Source organism: Phacochoerus africanus, chromosome 8 (genome assembly GCF_016906955.1).
Source record: "Phacochoerus africanus isolate WHEZ1 chromosome 8, ROS_Pafr_v1, whole genome shotgun sequence".
NCBI lineage: Eukaryota > Metazoa > Chordata > Mammalia > Artiodactyla > Suidae > Phacochoerus > Phacochoerus africanus.
Window position 1 is genome coordinate 152,296,814 of NC_062551.1, and position 21,016 is coordinate 152,317,829.

General features: G+C 41.7%; 1 protein-coding gene across 9 annotated transcripts in view; it reads right to left on the bottom strand.

Moving 5' to 3' along the window:
* Positions 1–21,016, bottom strand: part of FGGY (FGGY carbohydrate kinase domain containing) — a 456,020-nt gene that overhangs the window by 5,576 nt on the left and 429,428 nt on the right. For all 9 annotated transcript variants that reach the window (XM_047788880.1, XM_047788885.1, XM_047788882.1 and 6 more), the window contains one exon: positions 1,468–1,529. In XM_047788880.1, coding sequence (XP_047644836.1) covers positions 1,468–1,529 — 62 coding nt within the window. The remainder of the gene's footprint in view (positions 1–1,467; positions 1,530–21,016) is intronic.

A 21,016-nucleotide genomic window follows, 5' to 3' on the forward strand; every position in this document is an offset into this window, starting at 1 on the left:
GCATATGGATATTAATACTTTATCAGCTGTATGATATAAACATGTTTTTTCCTATTCTTAGGTCTGCGTGGCACAGACCTAAGTAAGTGCTCTGTACAGATAACTAACGTGATTTCAGTCAAGGAGATATGAGAGTAGTTCAGCAAACTGGCTCTCTTTCCCCTTGCAAATCTTCCAGTCGCCTGCAGATGGTGCTAGAGCATCACGTGTGCCTCCCTCAAAGAGGAGGGCTCACAGCTGACAGCAAGAAGCCAAGGATTCTTTTCCAAAGAATACGTGGGTTTACTCAAAGGACTTAAAAACAGACTTCCTTCAAAAGTCTTTGGAAGGTCAGTAAAGAAATGGAAAAGAATAATCTGTTTCTAATTTCAACAAGAGAGGGATGCTGCTGGCCCAGGGCCTCCACTGCCATGGGGAACTCAGAACTGCATTGAGCTCCCCCACGTAGGGACTTGCTCCACAGACCCTGGTATTTACAGAATGGTTTACATGCAGAGGATTAACAGCCCAACTCCATTTTCAGACCCTTTTTTAAGAAAATGAAAAGACACTAGATGGTTTTTTCCGTGTATAGTTCCACTCTGTTAAATGTTGATAGTGCTTGAGTAGGATCAGTGCCTTTGACTGTCCATTACATAAGGTAGAATTTGCTCTTATGACTTAATCTCAAATGCTTTCCTAAAATGATAAAAGCTGCTTGTTCCTTCCTCTCTAAACTCACTACCAGTGATTCAGTATAGGTCTTTTTCATCTCTCATTTGGATTATTGAAAAGCTTTCCATCTCTAACTTAGGTCTCTCTGCTTCTACCCTTAGCCCTCTAATGCATCCTCTAAAAGGATCTTTCTAATAGCCACAACAGAGTAGGTTCCACCGCTGCCTAAAATTCAGTATCTCCATTCTGCACTAGGATGAAGTATGAGGTCCTTAGCACAGCCTCAAAACTCTGTATGAAAGGACCCCCTTTGTTCCTGCCAAATCCAGTTTCACTTCCTGCCATCCCCCATCTCATACTTTGTATTTCAGAATTATAAGTTGTTTAGAGTTACCTGAATATACCATGCTGGTTCCACCTTTATAATTCTGCATATGCTATAATTTTCTCTATAATTTTCTCTATTCTCCCCTGTCTTGCCCTGACAAGAACAGATGGGTAGTTGCCAAGGGGGAGGGGGTTGGTGATATATATATTTATGACTGAGTCACTGCTGTACAGCAGATATGGGCACAACATTGTATATCAACCATGACAATAAAACATTTTAAAGTTTGTATCTGATCTCCAGGTCTGGCCCTACCTAGCTCTGTAATCCTAGGGAACTGAAAGTGACTTTACCTCTCTGAACTTAATCAACTACTTAATGAGAGGCCTGGATTGCTGAACCCTGAGATTTATTCCAGCTCTAGAGTTGAATGTGTTTGCTGTCCTCCTTCCTCTGCATTGTGCATGGAAAATGTATTAACTTACCTTTTATCCTCACATCTAGGAAACACAACTTTCCCAACTTTGCTCATTCTTGCCATTGCCTCCTGTCAAATGGAAAACAGAACACAGAGAGCTAGGTTGGAAAATTAAAACCAAAGGGAGGCTTGTCACAAGCAAGAACATTCAAATGAGAATTTACTTCTCTTTAAGAAATTCAGTGGGTCCATTTTTTTTTCCAACTTATTTTCTTTGGTGATAAGATTAAAAACCAGTGAACATTAAAAGTTGCATCTATGGGAGTTCCTATTGTGGCTCAGAGAAACAAATATGACTAGTATCCATGAGGATGCAGGTTCAGTCCCTGGCCTTACTCAGTTCGATCCCTGGCCTCATTCAGGATCTGGCGTTGCTGTGAGCTGTGGTGTAGGTTGCAGATGTGGCTTGGATTTGGTGGTGTTGTAGCTGTGGTGTAGGCTGGCGGCTACATCTCTGATTCAACCCTCGCCTGGGAACCTCCATATGCCACGGGTGCAGCCCTAAAAATCCAAAAAAAAAAGAACATAAAAGTTACACCTATGACCACATGGACTGGGCTTAATAAATGGATGAATATTAAAACCTCTGGGACATAAACAACAAGGAAAGCCAAGCACTTTTGCTATGGCTTGTAGGGAGCGGTGGGAGAGAATGACTTCCCCTTTGCATTGCCTGGACATGAGGGCTTAAGAGGGCAACATAATCAGCCTCTGAACACGGTGTCGAGTTAACTCATAACAACGGCACCTAGTGGTAGCCACTTGGTACCTGTACTGTAGGACAAAGAATTTCATACCTCTTCATTTCACTTTTAGTTCTTTGTCTAGCAGTCTCTGCTGCTGTGTGTATAGAGATGAGACCTCTGGTCTGAGCCTAACTGACCAGACTTCAGGACATTGCTAACTTTACAATGGGTCAATCAGGCCCTTGGCAAGTTGTGGGGTCTTGGGCGCACATGGTTGGGAGTGAAGAGCAGTGAAATTAATCACAGGTTGTGTTGGCTCCATTATATGGATGGAAAAGTCAGGTTACCTTGGGTGGTCTCCCAATGCTGCTAAATATATGGGAAAGTTAGGAGGGGAGGAAGTGAACCCAAACTTTGGATTCTGAAGACTTGACTGGGGAGACTGCAAGCAACAGCATGACAAAGCTGCTCAGAAGAGGTTCTGTCTTAGGAGCTATTATTGTTAAGAAAGTGGTCACCCTGGGGTCACACATATACAACTTCTTATTCTATGTATTTATTAATTACTCACTAGGTGTCAGACATTATGCTAGGGATACACATTTGCATAAGATATATTCTTTGTCCTGGAGAAACTCATATACTAGCGAAGAAAGAAAGAATGTAAAAAGCTGACTACTGGGAGTTCCCATCATGGCTCAGAGGAAATAAATCTGGCTAGCATCCATGAGGAGGCAGGTTCAATCCCTGGCCTCACTCAGTGGGTTAAGGATCCAGTGTTGCCAGGAGCTGAGGTGTAGGTCACAGATGAGACTCGGATCTAGTGTTACTGTGGCTTTGGCATAAGCTGGCGGCTACAGCTCTGATTCAACCCCTAGCCTGGGGATCTCCAAATGCGGGGGGTATGGCCCCCCAAAAATTAAAAATAATAATAAAAAAGCTGACCACCATACAGCATGTGAAAGCCTCTGGGTATCTTCAAATCATATGTAACTGTCTCCTTGCCCATCCTTGCCACCTTGTGATTTACCTATATAATTATATCATTATATAAACATGTATTTATTATTATTTTCTTTTTAGGGCTTCACCTACATCATACGGAAGTTCCCAGGTTGGGGTCAAATGGAGCTGCAGCTGCAGGCCTACACCACAGCAATAGCAATGACAGAGGCTGGCTGCATCTGTGAACTACATTGCAGCTCATGGCAATGATGGATCCTTAATCCACTGAGTGAGGCCAGGGATTGAACCCACATCCTCATGGGGACTATATCAGGTTCTTAACCCGCTGAGCCACAAGGGGAATTCCTAAATACTATATTTATTATTTATCGCTAATTCCCTTCTGACAAGCCATGTACTGGTTTATATGTTCCTCTTCTGCCTGTCCACTTCTTATTTTAACCAGAATGTAAGCTACACAGGCTGGGAGCTTGGTCCATTTGCTGCTTAATCTCAGTACCTAGAATATTCATAAAACATATTGAGTCCCTTCTATGTGCCAAGTACAGCATTCAATAATAATACAGAGACAAAGAATGAATGGGTCCCTTCACCAAGGAGCTCACCACAGAATGGAAAAGACATTTACTGTGATTACAATGGAGTGTGATAAATACTATGCTAGAAGCAGATAAAACTTCTTTGCAATAGTTAGTCAAGGATTGATAAACTTGATACATTTTCACCTGCTAACCGCAGACATACTTCCAGTCTGGTTAGGATACTTTACCCACTCTTCCCCAAAGAGGCCATTGACATTGTGAACTAGATATCCAGTTTCCTAGACCCAGTGGCTTTCAAAGCTTTGTCTGGGAGATCAGAGATGCAGAGAGTAGCAAGCAGATTGACAGTGGAAAGAAATGGCAGCCTTATGAAAGAGGAGATTTTTTAAAATTCATGAAAAATTAGAATTCCCATCATGGCTCAGCAGAAATGTGACTAGCATCCATCAGGACACAGGTTTGATCCCTGGCATTGCTCAGTGGGTTAAGGATCTGGTGTTCCTGTGGGCTGTGGTGTAGGTTGCTGACACAGCTTGGATCTGGCATTGCTGTGGCTGTGGTAAAGGCTGGCAGCTACAGCTCTGATGTGACCCCTAGCCTGGGAACCTCCATATGCCATGGGGGCGGCCCTAAAGACACACACACACACACACACACACAAGTCATGAAAAATTGTTGAAAAGGAAAATCAAGGTGAAAGAATAAGAACCAACAAAGGGTGGTCTGGGGTCATTTTGTAAAAGAGCAAACAGTCAAACACACCTTAGTGTAGTCACTGCCAGTCCACTTAAGAAGATTTTAAGAGCTCTGCTCACCCAACATGGTGTTGGAACATTTTCCTTCATAAACTAACTTCCGATTCCCAAAAGCAAGCCCCCGTCTTGCTAAGATGGTCTCACCCAAACCCGTCACCAACTTTGTCACTGGTTCTCTTATTCTGTGCTTGTTTCTTGCTTCATAGAGGGGTTCTGCTCTGCCTGTTTTAGGGAGGATCTCACCTCCTCTTGCCTCCTCTGAATCTTGAAAATACCCTTCAGGAATACTCCTCAAGGTTGTGCTTGGGTCTTGGACTTGAACTGACATTCTAGGACCACCTTCATGGGTGGGATCCAGGAAACTTATCTTCTAGAAGGAGCTCCATAAATGTCACTTCCCTTCCTATTGTAACAGATGTGTGGACCAATGACAGGTAGCAGGGAATTCTTTTCTTTGTGTTCCCTTTGCTTATTTTTAAAATAAATTATTGAGGAATACCAGCAATAAAGATTTCAAAGGTTTAAAAAGAGGTTATTTTGTTTCTCAGAAAAGTACAGATTTAAATGTTAAACTTAGCTTAGGTGTCGATTCCACAAAAGATTTTTCCTGACTCATCCCCCACTGCCTGCCTCCCACCTAGAATGAGTTATTTGCTAACCAAGCAACTTGTCCTTCCATCCATCACAGCATTTATCACATGGCACCACAATTTTTTTGTTAGCACATCAGCCGCCCCAACTACACTGAGCTCCTCGAGGCAGGAACTGTTATAATTATTTCCATTGCCAAACTCAGCATCTGGTGTATGGTAAGCACTCAGTGAATGTCTATGGGATGAATGAACTTAAGGATCATACACGTGAAAGAATGCTAAAATGAAAGTTTTGGCTGAGATCTAAAGATGACAGATATAAGATACCAAAGTGAGTTGGAAATAGACCACCCTGAAGAATTTGTAAAAAGAGTAGTGGAGGATCCATTAACTCTTAAACCTTTCATCTACATGGAAGGTCAGAAAAAGATAGATTTTTAGGAGAGAGCTGTGTGTTTATCAAGCCTCAGAACTCTTTGCAAGGGATTATATGAGGAGTCTTCCCTTCACGAATCAAGAGAGCACAGCTTCCCTGAGACGCACAGGGATCTGGATAGACTGAGTCTCCTGTCTGTAGAAGCAGCTCTGGCTTCAGTGTAGACGTGAAGGAGTGTGATCAGCCAGCACTGCCAGAGTCTATCTGACTTAAAAGGCATGACTGTTTCCCATGAACGCAAGGTTGCCCACAGGTGAGAGTGCATCATGGGTTGTCTTAGATCCCATCCAAGATGCCCACTTAGGGAGGCAGAGGGAGTCTACAAAAAGAAGCCTGAGACAACCTATGGGATTTCTAAGGAATTAAAAAAGTAAGCAATTTACTAGACTAAAAGGTGTGGACCAGGACAAGATAAAGTTAAGTGAGAGGTGTCCATAAATGGAAAGTCTCCAAAAAAAAGAAAGAAAAAGAAAAAGAAAGAAAGAAAGAAAGAAACTATGCTACGACAGAGTCTAGCTGTAAACACATAACTAAGAGGTCCTGGTCTAAACTAAGAAGGCATGAAGTCCATTTATGGCAGCGCTGCTGATCAAGATAAGAACTTTCCAAAAAGATACATGTTCATTGCAGCACTATATACAATAGCAAGACATGGAAGTAACCTAAATGTCCATCGACAGAGGCGTGGATAAAGAAGATGTGGTACATATACATGATGGAATATTACTCAGCCATTAAAAGGAAAGAAATAATGGCATTTGCAGCAACATGGATGGGCCCAGAAATTATCATGCTAAGTGAAGTTAGTCAGACAGTGAGACACCAACATCATATGCTATCACTTTCATGGGGAATCTAAAAAAAGGACACAGTGAACTTCTTTGCAGAACAGATGCTGACTCACAGACTTTGAAAAACTTATGGTTTCCAAATAAGACAGGTTGGGGGTGGGGAGATGTGTTGGGGATTTGGGATAGAAATGTTATAAAATTGGGTTGTACAACTATAAATGTAATAAAATTCATTAAAAAAACAACTTTCCTACACTGCTAAGCTCTCTTCCCTCACACCCTCCAACCACCTCAGAAGAACAAGAAGAAAGCTAATATACTGGAGAGAAAGTGAATGAGGAAAAAAGAAGAATCTGATCACAGCCACCTCCTTCCCGACATGTACAGATAGCATCCTTGGCTCAAGGAGTAAGGAGTTGTCTTATCTTTAGATGAGAAGTGATGACTATTATATACTTCTTGATACTCTAATGTCTGGATTTTAGTTAGGTATCACAACTTAAAGGGACCATAAAACTTGTATTATCTATGCGGCTTTCTACTTATCTAAGAAAGTAACAGAATTATCAGAATTTTTAACCAGGGCAGAGAAAATGGACAGTGGACAAATGGACTGTGTATGTGAAAAATACAGTTGTTTCTCACAGACTCACAGACATAGAAGACAAACTTATAGTTACCAAAGGGGAAGGGAGGGAGGGATAAATTAGGAATTTGGCACTAGCTGATATGACTACTACATATAAAATAATAAACAAAAAGGTCCTACTCTAGCACCGGGAACTATATTCAATATCTTGTAATAAACCATAATGGAAAAGAATATGAAAAAGGTTATGTATGTGTATGTACACACACACACACACACACACACACATCCATATATAACCTAATATATAATGTATGTAACTGAATCACTTTGCTGAACACCAGAAACAGTAAATCAACTATATGTCAACAAATAAATAAGTAGAGCAAAACAACACAAACACAGTTGTTTTTCATTTCTACCTCAAAAACTGTGTTTGTGCTAAACCCAAGAAACACATGCATAGTAAACACTGGATGAAAATATATAAAATACTAACAGGTTCAAGAGCATGGGTGATGATTTTTGTTTCTCTTGCGAACTTGCTTTTCTGTATGTCTTCTTAACTTTCTAGAGTGGCACGTAGGGATTTGATCATTTTAAAGAAAATAAAACTATACTGCACTCTTAAAAAAAAAAGTTATGCTTCTACAAGCAGCCAGAATGACTTGTGCTCACTTTTGTCTCTCTTGGGAGGCAGGGCTCATTAAGGGTATTTGACACAATGTGGAGAATGCCCAGAGAATCAGTGCTGTCATCAGAAATAGCACTGCTGAGTTTTCCCATTTCTCCAAATAATTAACATAAAACTGAAACCTCATGAACCCACAGGCTGCAGTAAATCTGGAAATTACCACAGCATAACAATATGAATTTATTATGGAAATGCTGACACGTGCTAAATATAGTCACCTCCACAATATATTTCTGTTAAAAGAGTGTATTTGAAGTTGGCCTCAAAATTCATACTTTTTGTCAGCAGGCTGGAGCCGGACAATCTGGATTTGCGGCACGCTACCCTCTTTGTTTGGGAGTCTAGACAGCACAACGAATACAGGGGCTCTTCTCTTTCCTTTTTGCCCACACAATGAAAGCTTTTGAAAACAAAATATTTGGTAAAATTGCATTTTAATCACTTCTTTTCTTTCTCTCTATAAGGCCGAGCTATAAATAAACCATGAAAGTTCACATTTGATCGTCACTTCTGAAAGCAAGTGCAAGGGTTTCTGTAGGGAAAAAATAGGAGCCCTGTACCAAGGCCATGAAAGACCGCATTCATGGGAGCTGACCCTTCGCTGGTGTGTCAAGGCTGAGATACCCGGCTGCACAGGCTGCTCACCACTTCCCTGGGAGCAGAGCCGGCCGTCATCAGGCTGTGTGGGCACAGGGAACTCCCAGTTCTCACGGGTTACGGCCTGGCTTGGGAGCCAGCCAAGGGCTTCAGGCTACACTGAATGAGCTACCCAGGGAAGTTAGGTTTAAGAAAGGTAGGGGCTCTTCAGCCCCCTTGCAGAAGATGGGGATTCCATGAGTGGCAGACACACAAACGCGGGCAATCTGGGAAGCATGGGACCTGATACCTTTTCCCCTGCGCAGGGGAAGGGGAACAACGGCCTTAAGACTTGGGAAGGTTGGAGTTCCCGTTGTTGCTCAGTGGGTTAAGAACCCAACTAGTATCCATGAGGATGTGGGTTTGATCCCTGGCCTTGTTCAGTGGGTTAAGGATCCGGCATTGCCACAAGTTGCTATATAGGTCACAGATGTGGCTCGGATCTGGCATTGCTGTGGCTGTGGTTGTAGGTCTCAGCTACAGCTCTGATCTGACCCCTAGGCCAGGAACTTCCATATGCTTTAGGTGCGGTCCTAAAAAAAAAAAGACTTTGGGAAGGCTATAGGTAGTCTAGAGCCAGGAATCAAAGGACACTGCAAACTTGGCAGTGTGCAAAGTCATGGTCTATCAGGAAGAATAACCAGAACCTGGCCTGGGGAGAGCTATTCCATGAACTCCCTGAAGGTAGTAAGTAAGCATGTCAGTGTAGGTCTCATGCCCAACATGGTCCTATCACTTACAGGGGCTTGGTTAATGTTTGCTGAGCTGCTGAATGAAAGGGTGATGACTTTCATGACAGAGGTTATGGAAGATCATCTAATGGTGTTTCTAAAATGGTATACACTCACTCCAGGGAGTGCTGAAGCGATTGGTTAGGATTCCAGCAAAACATACTGGAAGTGCCATTTATAAGACGTGTAGTCTAAAGAAATGAATCAACTTTACCAGCACTTAATACGCAGATTGTCACCAGCACCATCTGTTGGTCCATCATCAGACAGTCATGAGTGAGTAAGACACGTGAAGTCTCCCAAGGTAAGAGTGAGAGCCTTACATCATGGGGGCATGACAGCATGCCCTCCAGTCTATGTCCCCAGCTTCCAGGGGTGTGCTACCCATCGTCATCTACATGTTCCAGGGTGGGGTGTATAGGGGCTATCTAATTTTATTTAAACAAACCCTCACAAAATGGGCAAGCAACTGAGAAAGACTTGGCCAAAGGACTAAAGGCAATGGTCACGGTGCAGATTCAAGTAAACAAAAAAGAAAAATGATGACACTTTTACCTGGTATTAGCTTTTCACAGTATAAGGTAAAAACAAAGAAGGCTTAGACTGTGACAAGAATTGAGAAAAAAATTAAAATGATCAAGAATACTGTTTGAGATATAAATACAGTGGCACATACAAAATCATTTAGAAATAATAAAAAAAATCATTCAAAACTCACCTGGCCTTAGATTGTGGACCTTTAGACACTGCCTAATGTTAGTATAATAACATCATGATGAGCAAATATTTGAAATCTTTTATTTCAACTATATTTATAATATAGATAACCTACAAGCCCAATAAAACATGTGAATGCCTCTTCATAAATACATTTCCACATATTGAGGATGCAAGCTCAAAATTTTTATAACTGATGGAGTATGATCAGAAAAACAAAGCATTCATTGTCCCAGCAGCCAATTCCCGTGGCAGTTGCTAGGTTACCGGTTCAAGCCAACATTTCCCAGGTGCTTGCTCTGTGCTGTGCGCTGCACTAATCGCTTTATGGACGTGACTCTTGAAATTCTCAAAACGACTTTATGACACAGATATCATCACCTCTTCCCCCTTCATGGACCAAGAAGTGAACTGAGAGAGTATAAAGAATTTGCCCAAGGTCAAAAATGCAGAAAAGCCAGAATTTAGAGCCCCTTCTGACTCCAGGCCTTTGCTTAGCCCTGCGCTCAGACCCTACACCCTTCCCCCCTACAATGCAAAAAGCCTGATGCGTGCGTCCTCTGGGCTTGAGTTCAAATCCCACTTCTGCTGCTCATTAGCTGTGTGATCTCCTTGGCTAAGAATGAGCGTGTGCTTGTGCCTGAGAAGCACCAATCCTGTACACTGCACCTTTTTTCAGAGATGCTGACACACAGCTCTGAAATACATGAATCTGCCTTCTTGAGGAACTCTGACTCATTTTACTGGAACAACAAGTTCACATGATAATGTGTGGGCTGAGGCACATGACCCTTCCAAAGAAAAACAAAGTAGGGCAACGTGATTTTCCCCCAACAAGCATGAAGAAATGGCTAGTTGTTCTTCTATTTGTTTTGTTTTGTTTTGATTTTTGATACAGTCATCTTTTGACCGGCACCTGGTCTTCTGCCTGACCTCCATGCACTGGAGACAACCATGTCAGTTTAGAAGCGGGAAGTGGAGGGAAGGAAAGAGTGAGGTAGGTCTTTGTCACCAATTGTGACATGAGGACTCACACCTCCTTTATAACCTTAAATACATGGTATCAATCCATCAACGTACATAGCTCCCTACATGTCCTCCCCCCCCACACATCTTGTTTAATTAGGTTGATTACACAGGTATACACATTTCTCAAAATTCATCAAGCTGTACACTTAAGATCTGTGAATTTCACTTTACGTACAGTATACCAATTTAAAAAGCATAAAATAGAAAAATGCTGTATGTGTTACTAAGTGTATGTGTTAGTATATTTATATTTCATTTAATTTTTTATTATGTAATACCTACCAAATGGAAATAAAAATTTTCAAATGCCTCGTTCTCCAATATTGACTCTTAAACTCCACCTCAGATCGGTCTCTTGATCATAAAGGAGGGATGGGGCCTGGAACTCTCTAGTTTTGCAGGAATTGGAGATGACAGTGGAAAGATATCGGGTTTTAGAGATAAACAAGCTTGGGATCGACGCTGAGTCCTGCTACTTACCAGATACGTGAACGAAGCCTTAGTTTTCCCACCTATGAAGTGGGAATAATAATATCTACTCACAGCATTGTTGAAAATTCGAGTATCCCACTCTCTGAACAACATCTCCTAACTGGTACCCTAGCAACAGTCAAGGCCAGTCAAAGTGATTCTTTAGAAAGACAGAAAATAGAGTGCAGTGATTAAAAATGATAGACTCTGGAGTTCCCGTGTGGCTCAGTGTTTAACAAATCCGACTAGGAACCATGAGGTTGCGGGTTCGATCCCTGGCCTTGCAGAGTGGGTTAAGGATCCGGCATTACCAGGAGCTGTGGTGTAGTTTGCAGACACGGCTTGTGGTAGCTCTGGTGCAGGCCGGTGGCTACAGCTCCGATTAGACCCCTAGCCTGGGAACCTCCATATGCCACCTGTGCGGCCCTAGAAAAGACAAAAAAAAAAAAAAAAAGAAAAAGAAAAAAGATAGACTCTGATTGTAGCAGACTACCAGAGTAGTCTGAAATCAGGCTTTACCACTCACTAATGCATTATCATGACCAAATCACTTTTTCATTTGTTTGTTTCCTTGTCTAAAAATGAGGATAAGAACAGTATGCCGCTATTAGGACTGTTTTGTGAGCCATGTGGGTTATTTCAGGCAAAGCACTGAGACCACTGCCAGCACATGGTAAAGGTTCCAGAAACTTTTTTTAATTTATTATTCGATTAGCATGCAAGCTCCATGCGGCCAGGGGCTTTTATTTGATTCATTCATTGCACCAGGAACCGCGCCTGGCCAGAATAGGCAATCTTTAAGTATTTGTTGGAAGGATCAACAAATGAGGTAAATTGGATTTTGTTTCTCTGAGCTATTTTTACCCACAATATTTCTGGTGCCAAATGTGTGGGTTCCTCCCACCAATCAATTCTCCAACTCTCCAGATACCAAGTGGTGTTGAACAATTCAGCTCAGAGTTTAGTGTCAGACTCCAGAGGGTAAGGACTCAGTCCTACAAGACTGCCCTCATTTCAAATGCCAGTTACATGCCTCCTGTACTTCTGCCTGACCAGCTATAAACTGGGGGCTCCTATGATCATCCCTCCCACTTCAGGTTTTCTGGAATGGCTCACAGAACTCAGGAAGACAGTTTACTTGCTGTGCCCCATTTATTATCAAGAATATAACTCTGGGACAAATGGAAGAGATGCATAGGGCAAGGAGTGATGGGGGTGGGGACAGAGCTTCCGTGCTCTCTCTGGGACACATCAACTGAAGCTGCCCAAACCCTGCTGTTTAGGGGGTTTTATGGGGGTTTCATTATATAGCTATAATAAACTCACCATTGGTGATGAGCTGAGTCTCCAGCCCCCTCCCTTCCTTGGAGGTCAGGGAGTGGGGCTGAAAATTCCAGCCCTCTAATCATAACTGGGTCTTTCTGGTGATCCGCCCCTGTGTTGATGCTTCTCAGTATACATCTTATTAGATGCAAAAGACACACTTCACTCCAGAGTCCCAGGGTTTAGGAGCTGAGTGCCAGGAATAAAGCACAGAGATCAAATATTTATTTTTTTTATATCATAGTCTCTCACTGTGGTTTAACACTTCTCATTCCTAAAGACTGTAATAGACCCTCACTGCTTTTTTTTTTTTTTCTTTTTATGGGAGCAAATGTGGCAGCACATAGAAGATCCCGGGCTAGGGGTCAAATTGGAGCTGCAGCTGCCAGCCTACTCCACAGTCACAACAATACCAGATGGGAGCCGCATCGCAACCTACACCCAGCTTGTGGCAACACTAGATCCTTAACCCACTGAGTGAGGCCAGGGATCGAACCCACATTCTCACTGAGAAAACACTGGGTCCTTAACCTGCTGAGCCACAATGGGAACTTCCCCATTGTTTTCCTTTTTAATTTTATTTTTATTAGAGCATAGTTGATATATATGTGTTATATATATACACACACACATATATATATATATATACATTCTTTTTCTCATACTATCTTCCATCATGTTCTATCCCAAGAGATTGGATAGAGCTCCCTGTGCTGTATAGTAGGACCTCATTGTTTATCCATTCTAAACATATAAAATGGAATACTATTCAGCCATAAAAAAGAACAAAATAATGCTATTTGCAGCAACATGGCTGTAACTAGAGATTCTTGTACTAAGTGAAGTGAGTTAGAAAGAAACAGACAAATACCATATAACATCACTTATATGTAGAATCTAAAATATGGCACAAATGAGCCTATCTACAGAAGAGAAACAGACCACACTGCTTTTTGGATAAAATTCAGATTTCCTCAGATGGCCTAGAACTTTAAGGTCATACTTGTGCAGACATCTTCGACCTCACCTCATATCTTGCTCACTGTGCTCGCCATTCTGGAAATGCAACAGCTATGGTGCTGTTGATTCAACGTGGCAAGTTTGCTCCCACCCAGGGCCTTCATGCCTGTTTCAGGAATGCTCTTCTGGATCTGAGACTGGCTTTTTCCTATGATTTAGGTCTTCTTCAAATATAATCTCAAACAGAATGCCTTCGGTCACTCTTGGCTGAAACAGCCTACCTCTCCCAAACACCGTCTATCACGTGATCTCATTTTCTTGTCTTCATAAACCCTTCACAGCATTTAGCATGGCCTGAAATTATATTTTAATGTATCTTCATCCTCCTTTTCTGTTTACTTCTTCCTTTGGCCCTCATCTCAAATCATCCCTTGTGAACCTAAGCTCTGTGAAACCAAGTTTCTTGTCTTTCTTATTCATTGGTGTATACGTTGCTTTTGGCAGGACATTAGCTAAAGGTTAGTTGAAAGTATACACTTAAATGTAAATGTCTATTTTGGTGAGGTACTGTGTATATCAGAATCATTTGATGTGCACAAACACTCTGTAATGTAGGTCTTATTATCTAAATTCATACTGAGGATATAGAGGCTCAGAGAGGTTAGAGTCCCTAAGTTAGTAAATGGCTTAGCTAGGATTTGAAACTTGCTTTAACTTATGAATAAGACCAGAGCCATTCCTGGAGGAGGTCACAGCCAACAGGCAGATGTCCAGCATTAGTTCATGACAATTTATCTGAATTTGATGACTTTAGGACCCTGTAAAACCCTAAAAGCTTACTTTCTCCACCATCAAAGACAAATTCAATTACAGTCATGATATTGTGCTTACAAAGGCAGAAAGATGGATTCATTCATGTATGAAAAGATTGTTCATATTAATTTTTGAAGCAAAATTACTGCCAGCTGTATGACCCTGAGTAAGACCCTTCCCCTCCCTGGGACTCACTTTCCTTATCAGCAAAATAAAGAGGTTGGATTAAATTATTTCTAAAGTCTTTGCCAGCTCTGCAATCTGTTGGTTCCATGTACATGTCTCTTTTTGATTAACTCTCAGTTGACAAGTGAACCAGTAACTCCCAATGGTACATTTTATTAGAGTTGTTTTTTTTTTTTAAACAACTAGATCCACTCTAAGAGGGGATATGTCCACTGTGTTTCCCCAGCAAGGCAGAGATTCAGTCCAACTCAGTCACAGCAAACATGGCACAGAAGAGAGGTTCTACGACAAGTAAGTCTACCTTCTACTGTGATATTTTGAGCTTCAGTCCAAAGACATGGCCTGGCTCCTTAGGGGTTGGGCCTTAGTATGAATAGCTGAGCAAGTATTCATTCTACTTACATGAGTTTGACTTGCCTCTTATCGGTTTTCTCAAAGCCAGAAGATCAAGATTCTTGCTAAAAGCATTAGATAGATTATAGACTTCAAAACTGCAAGCTATCACCCATCTAATAATCTATTATTGACTGGAAAAGAAATGGTCCTGCTGATGTTTCTGGTTGAGAACATAAATTACTACAGTGAGCTATAACATAAATAATAACACAACAACAATAATAGTGGCAGCTACTATTTATTGAGCACTTACTACAGCCCAGCACTGTGCTAAACACTTTAGCTACTTTATATCCCCAACTGAAAGGTAAGGAGACATCAGTTTTGGAATTCTACTCTTAACCACTCACTGTGGAACAAAGGCTTTGACGGTATAGATACTGTGATTCAAAACCCAGCTCTGCCTTTTAACGTGCTGAGTCTCAGTGAAAAAGAAAAAGGGGAATATGAATACCAATTTTGTAGATCTGTTGTTATGGAATAAATGATTAAAAGTACAGTTGTGGTTATTATTATCACTACTACTACTATTTACCCATCAAATGAAACAAACCTTATTTTCCCAGAAACATTATTAAAAGTTAGAATTAATATATATCACTTGGGTGTATGTTTCAGGTTGGTGGAGTGGGTAGGCTGGGGAAGGTGGTGGGCGTTACTATTCGAATGGCTCCTCATTATCATTTCCTGATGATTACTCCTCCATCTGCAAGCAATAGCCCTACTGCTCTGAGGTTGATACCACCCAATGATACAGATACAATCATCCCTCTCTCCTCTGCAGCTCACTGCTGTCATCATCAGCCTCTTGCTGATGGTAAATGAGGCTAAGGCTTAGATCTCAGTCTCCATATCCATCTGGAGGTTTGTCATCGTCATGTAAGGCTTCAGCATCTGTTTATAAGATCCATTCAACACTTGAGGTGTGTGGTTTCAAAGTGGTTACAGCATTCCGATAGCCACCTTCTGACTTCAACTGCCCATTAATCCAGTTCTCTACTTTGCCCCATGATTCCCACCAAATGTCCTCTTCACCTGCTGGTAATTTCCAGAATCTCAATGACTAGGAACTATGAGGTTGAGGGTTTGACCCCTGGCCTTGCTCAGTGGGTTAAGGATCCGGCATTGCGGTGAGCTGTGGTGTAGGTTGCAGATGTGGCTCAGATCCCGAGCTGCTGTGGCTGTGGCATAGGCCAGCAGCTGTAGCTCTGATTTGACCCCTAGCCTGGGAACTTCCATATGCCATGGGTGCAGCCCTAAAAAAAGCAAAGAAAAAAAGAAGTGGGGCATAGGCACCCTGGTCTAGCCTTTGGGGCCGGCCTTAAACTGGTTGATGGTACAAGGGCCTCTGGCTAAGCCATAATGCATTTCAAATCAACTTTAGAGGAAGAAGGCAAGCAGAGTGGTTCAGTCTAAAACAAGGACTTGGAGAGACCAAGGGTGGCACCAAAGCACCCAAAAGACAAGAAGGGCTGGAAGGAAACTGGGAAGGAGAGAGGGAACCTGAAATAAAGCCTTGTCTAAATTTCTTGTCTGGCCTCTTATCAATTTCTATTAAAGAAGGCCAAGAACTCTGACAGGAAACAGAATGAAGGAATCATTCAACTCTGAATACCAGCTGATGGCTCTGGTCAATGAGGGGAGGAAAGATGGACAATGAGCAGAATGGGGGGCTGGAGGGAATAGACGTAGGAGCCTGTACGTTTGGAAATGTGGACTTTATTTTTGGGTTGGACTTCCAGGCCTTTTACTTAAAACAAACAAAGAAAACAACAACTATGTCAGCTGTGTTTATAAATACAAGCTTGCTCTGGCTTTCACAAGACATTGGGAATTCAGTCTGCTTCCCTTTGGTTACTAAATTATTGACAAGCACATGCTGTACTGGAAAGAGAAGGGATCCGGAAATCAAGAGGCTCTGGTCCTCTATTCGTCTTCATCTGGGCTCTATAGTTTTGAATGAGTTGCTTCCTTCCTTTGGATCCTAGTTTTCCTGTCTCCAAAATGGGAAGTTTGAGCCAGATACTATTTTATTGTTCAGCAAGTAGTTATTGAGTACCTGTCATTGCCAGGTATTGTCCTAGGCACTGGGGATACATCCGTGTTATCAGGTAGCTCTGATCCTTGACCTCATGGAGTTTAGGGTCTAGTAGAAAAACACAGGTGCAATAGAGAGGGTCAGAGAAGACAATACTAGATTGGGGGCTTAACGAAATATCTGAAGGTTCAAAAGGTGTTGGAGAAACAGGTAAATCAAGTTGGTGAAGAGGTTCCCAGGCTGAAGGAAGTACATATTTGCAGGCCCCAAATCAAGATAATATGGTACATTCATAGGACTAAAACAAGTCCAAGATGGCTGGAGTAGAAAGAGTGAAGAGAAAAAGTGCTAAGAGATAAAGCTACGAACGAAGACAGGAATCAGATTTTGGGTGGCCTTTTAAAATCATGTTAAAGGTTTCTGACATTATGCCAAAGTCAAGGGGAAGCTATTGGAGAATTTTAAGCCAGAGCTACCCTATTCAAATTTGTAAGAGATCACTTTGGGTAATGTGTAGAGAATGGATTAGAGAGGAGTAAACGTGGAGGCAGGGAAACCATTCAAGAGGTCCCTGGAGCAGTCTGGGTGAGAATGCTGGCATCTTGGACCATGGCAGTGACTGTGGAGTTAAAGCAAAGTGGAAGAATTCAAGAAATATGAGATGTCGTTTAGAAAGAGACCTGGAGAGACTGAGGCGGGAGGACAAGAGAAGATAGGCCAGAACGTCCTTGAAGTTCTGGCAGGAGTGACTAAGCAGATGTGGGGTCATTTACCAATAATGCCATGGCCCAAGCTAGTACTGGTTACTTTCATAGGCAAAGGTGGACATGATGAGTTCAGATCTGCACATGTTTAAATTGAGATGCCTGTGGGCCCTTCAAGTGGAGATGCTATGAAGACAGCTGTAGAGCTGCTGACATATAGATAGAACATGAATCCTTAGAAGTGGATGGGATGGAAAAAAAAAAGAAATGGATGAGAGGGACAAAATCTCATAGAAGACCAACATAAAAGGCGGGGTAGAGGAGAGAGGGGAGCTGGCAAAGGAATCTGGAAAGCAGAATAGTGAGAGGAAGATCAGGAAAGTATGTTGTCAATGGAAAAGTGTTTCAATGAAGGGAGTGATCCAAGTTGCAAAATGCTGCTAAGGGTAAAGCAGGGTAAGGCTTGGAAAGCCATGACCTAGGTTAGCGTCAGTGACCTCGACTAGCACTAGTGTGGTGGATTTGTGGAAGTGTAAGGCAGGTCATCCTCGGTTAAGGAGGTGGTGGCTGCTGAGAAGATCATGACAGGAGAGCCACCTTTAAAATGTTTTGACTGTGAGAGGCAATAACGGGAAGGTGACAGATCGAAGAAGGGATTGTACTTATAAGAGTTTGTGGTAGCATTTTCCAACAGAAATAATATGAGTTACATAAGTAACTTGAAATTTCCTAGTAGCCACTTAAAACAGTGAAAAGAAACTGATGAACTTAATTTTATTATTTTTTCTTTAACTATTATACCCCAAATATCATTTCAACCAGTAATACAAACATTATTAATTAGATATTCCATGTTCTTGTACTCATACTGTCTTTGAAATTTGGGGTATCTTTTATACCTTTCAATCTGGACGAGCCACACTTCAAGGGCTCAGTAACTACCTCTGATGAGTATTGGACAGGACACACCTAGAGCAAGTTTAAATGCTGCTGAGAAGGTGTTAGCAGGGAAGGAGAGGTAAAATAGGCAGGGAAGGGACTGAATGGACTGTCAGGGAGGTGGAGAAACTTCTGCCCCTTCTATAGGTGGGGCATCTCTTCCACTATAACAGATGTAAAGGAGAAAAAGGTCTGGATGTAAGCCGTAGTGTATTGATAGATACCCAATAATTGGCTCCACCAAAACAAAACAAAAAAGGACCAATTCCTGTGGTGTAAAGACTTCCACACTGGCTAATTCCAAGCCACTAATGTAATGTCACTGAATGTGGAGCTGGGTAGAGATGCCCATAGTTGGCTCCTGGGAGTGGGTATGAACCAGTCCAGCACAGCGCTGGATAAGAGAAACATAGGAGGTTTGATGGCAGGTGAATTTCTAACAGAACGTAATTTCTTTTTGAGGTAGTTGGTGGTTGAGAGGTCCTATGTCTGAATGTGAGAGGAAAGGTAGGGCTGGGAATTGGGGAGGTTTGATATCATAATTGCAGAAAATGGGAAACTGAGCTGACGTATTAGGCAGGTTCCTACCAGGAAAGAGATGGACACTTCTATTGGAAAAATGAAATAATGCTTAATAAAAGGTTTCTTCAAAGGAAGGTTTAGGAAGAGAAATACATACCCCAGGTACAGCCCTATGGAGAACAGTATGGATGTTCCTTAAAAAACAGTACAAGCACCATGTGATCCAGCAATCCCACTCCTGGGCCTGTATCCAGAGAAAACTATAATTCAAAAGTTTAAACTTTTGAAACTGCAAATTCATTGCAGCACTATTTACAATAGCCAAGACATGGAAGCAGCATAAATGTTCACTGACAGAGGAATGGATAAAAAAGATGTGGTAAGTATATGCAATGGAATATTACTCACCTATAAAAAAGAATGACATAATGCCATTTGCAGCAGCATGGATGGACCTAGAAATTATCATGCTAACTGAAGTTAATCAGACAGGGAAAATATCAGACAAATATCAGAAATCTGATGTCAGAAATATCAGATGAATATTAGAAGAAAATCAGACACAAGTATCAGAAAAATAGCAGAAAATATAAAAAAATAAGACAAAAATATATGAAATTGCTTATACGTAGAATATTAAAAATGTGATACAAGTGAACTTATATATAAAACAGAAATAGATTCACAGACACAGAAAATAAACTTACAGTTAACAAAGGGGAAAGATAGAGAGGGATAAATTAGGAGTTTTGAATTAACATACACACATTGCCATATATAAAATAGATAACCAATAAAGACTTATTGTATAGAGAACTATACTCGATATTTTATAATAACCTATAAGGGAAAAGAAAAAATATATATATACACACATATATATATCTGAATCACTTTGCTATACACCTGAAACTAACACTGCATTGTAAATCAACTATATTTCAGTAAAAAATAAATTAGAAAATAAAGCCATGAAAAAAAGAAATAAGTAGCCCACGACTAGAAAGAGTGAGGAACCATTACTACCCCCTGGGCTGAAGGAGCAAGGGGAGGGAGTGGTTCCCTTCATCCAGTGAAAAAGTTGTAGGGAGAGGACCTTGTGCAGGAGCTGTGGTCTATGCTATAGATACACGGTAGATGGATCAGCAAAACTGTGGCAATTGAGCAAGGAGAGAGCTGGGAAAATAAGAGCTTCATCTGCCCCCCAGCCTCCTCTGGTGTCTATCCAGCAAAAGAAACCAGAGGGTGAGGGGAGCTGTCCAGGGATCACCAATACATGTTTGAAGCCTGCCTTACTGTTGTATGATGTTTTCTTATAGGGTTTAGTGGCTTTTAGGCAGGCATAAGTAAGACAGAAAGCTGGATTCATCCTGGATGGGGATTTGGTAAAAGACGAACAATGGGGGAAAAATGAGAAAATTAAATGGCCACATGGAGATTGGCCATGTGGAAAGAGAGAAGAGGGGTAGGAGGAAAATACAGAAGTTTCACAACAGCCTTGCAAATTACATGTTAACTCTGTTTCAGAGACAAGGAAATTGGAACTACAGCAGAATATGGCTTGCTCAAGAAGCAAGGTTAGCTAGTAGAGGAGTTAGGAGATAGGTCTGCCTAGCTCTAGCTCAGGAGCAGTTTCCTGCCCTGCTGTTCCACCTGCAAGCTAAGGAGTGATCTGATTGATCTGGGGAGAAGAGGCACAGTTTGATGATCAATTTAAACTCTTTGTTGAAACTGAAGCATTACTGGAATTTTCTATCCCAGTAATGCACACTGAAACTCATGCACAGTGAAAAGCTAGGATGCCCTTGGGATTGCCATTACAGGTGCTTATCCCCAGTGTACCAGCTAAGACGTGGGTGAGGAATGTGCAAGGGTGTCCTTTGTGAAATACAAGTAGAGTCCAGGAGTTCCCGTTGTGTCGCAGCGGCAAAGAATCTAACTAGAAACCATTAGGACAAGGGTTCGATCCCTGGCCTTGCTCAGTGGGTTAAAGATCCGGCGTTGCTGTGAGCTGTGATGTAGGTTGCAGACTTGGCTCA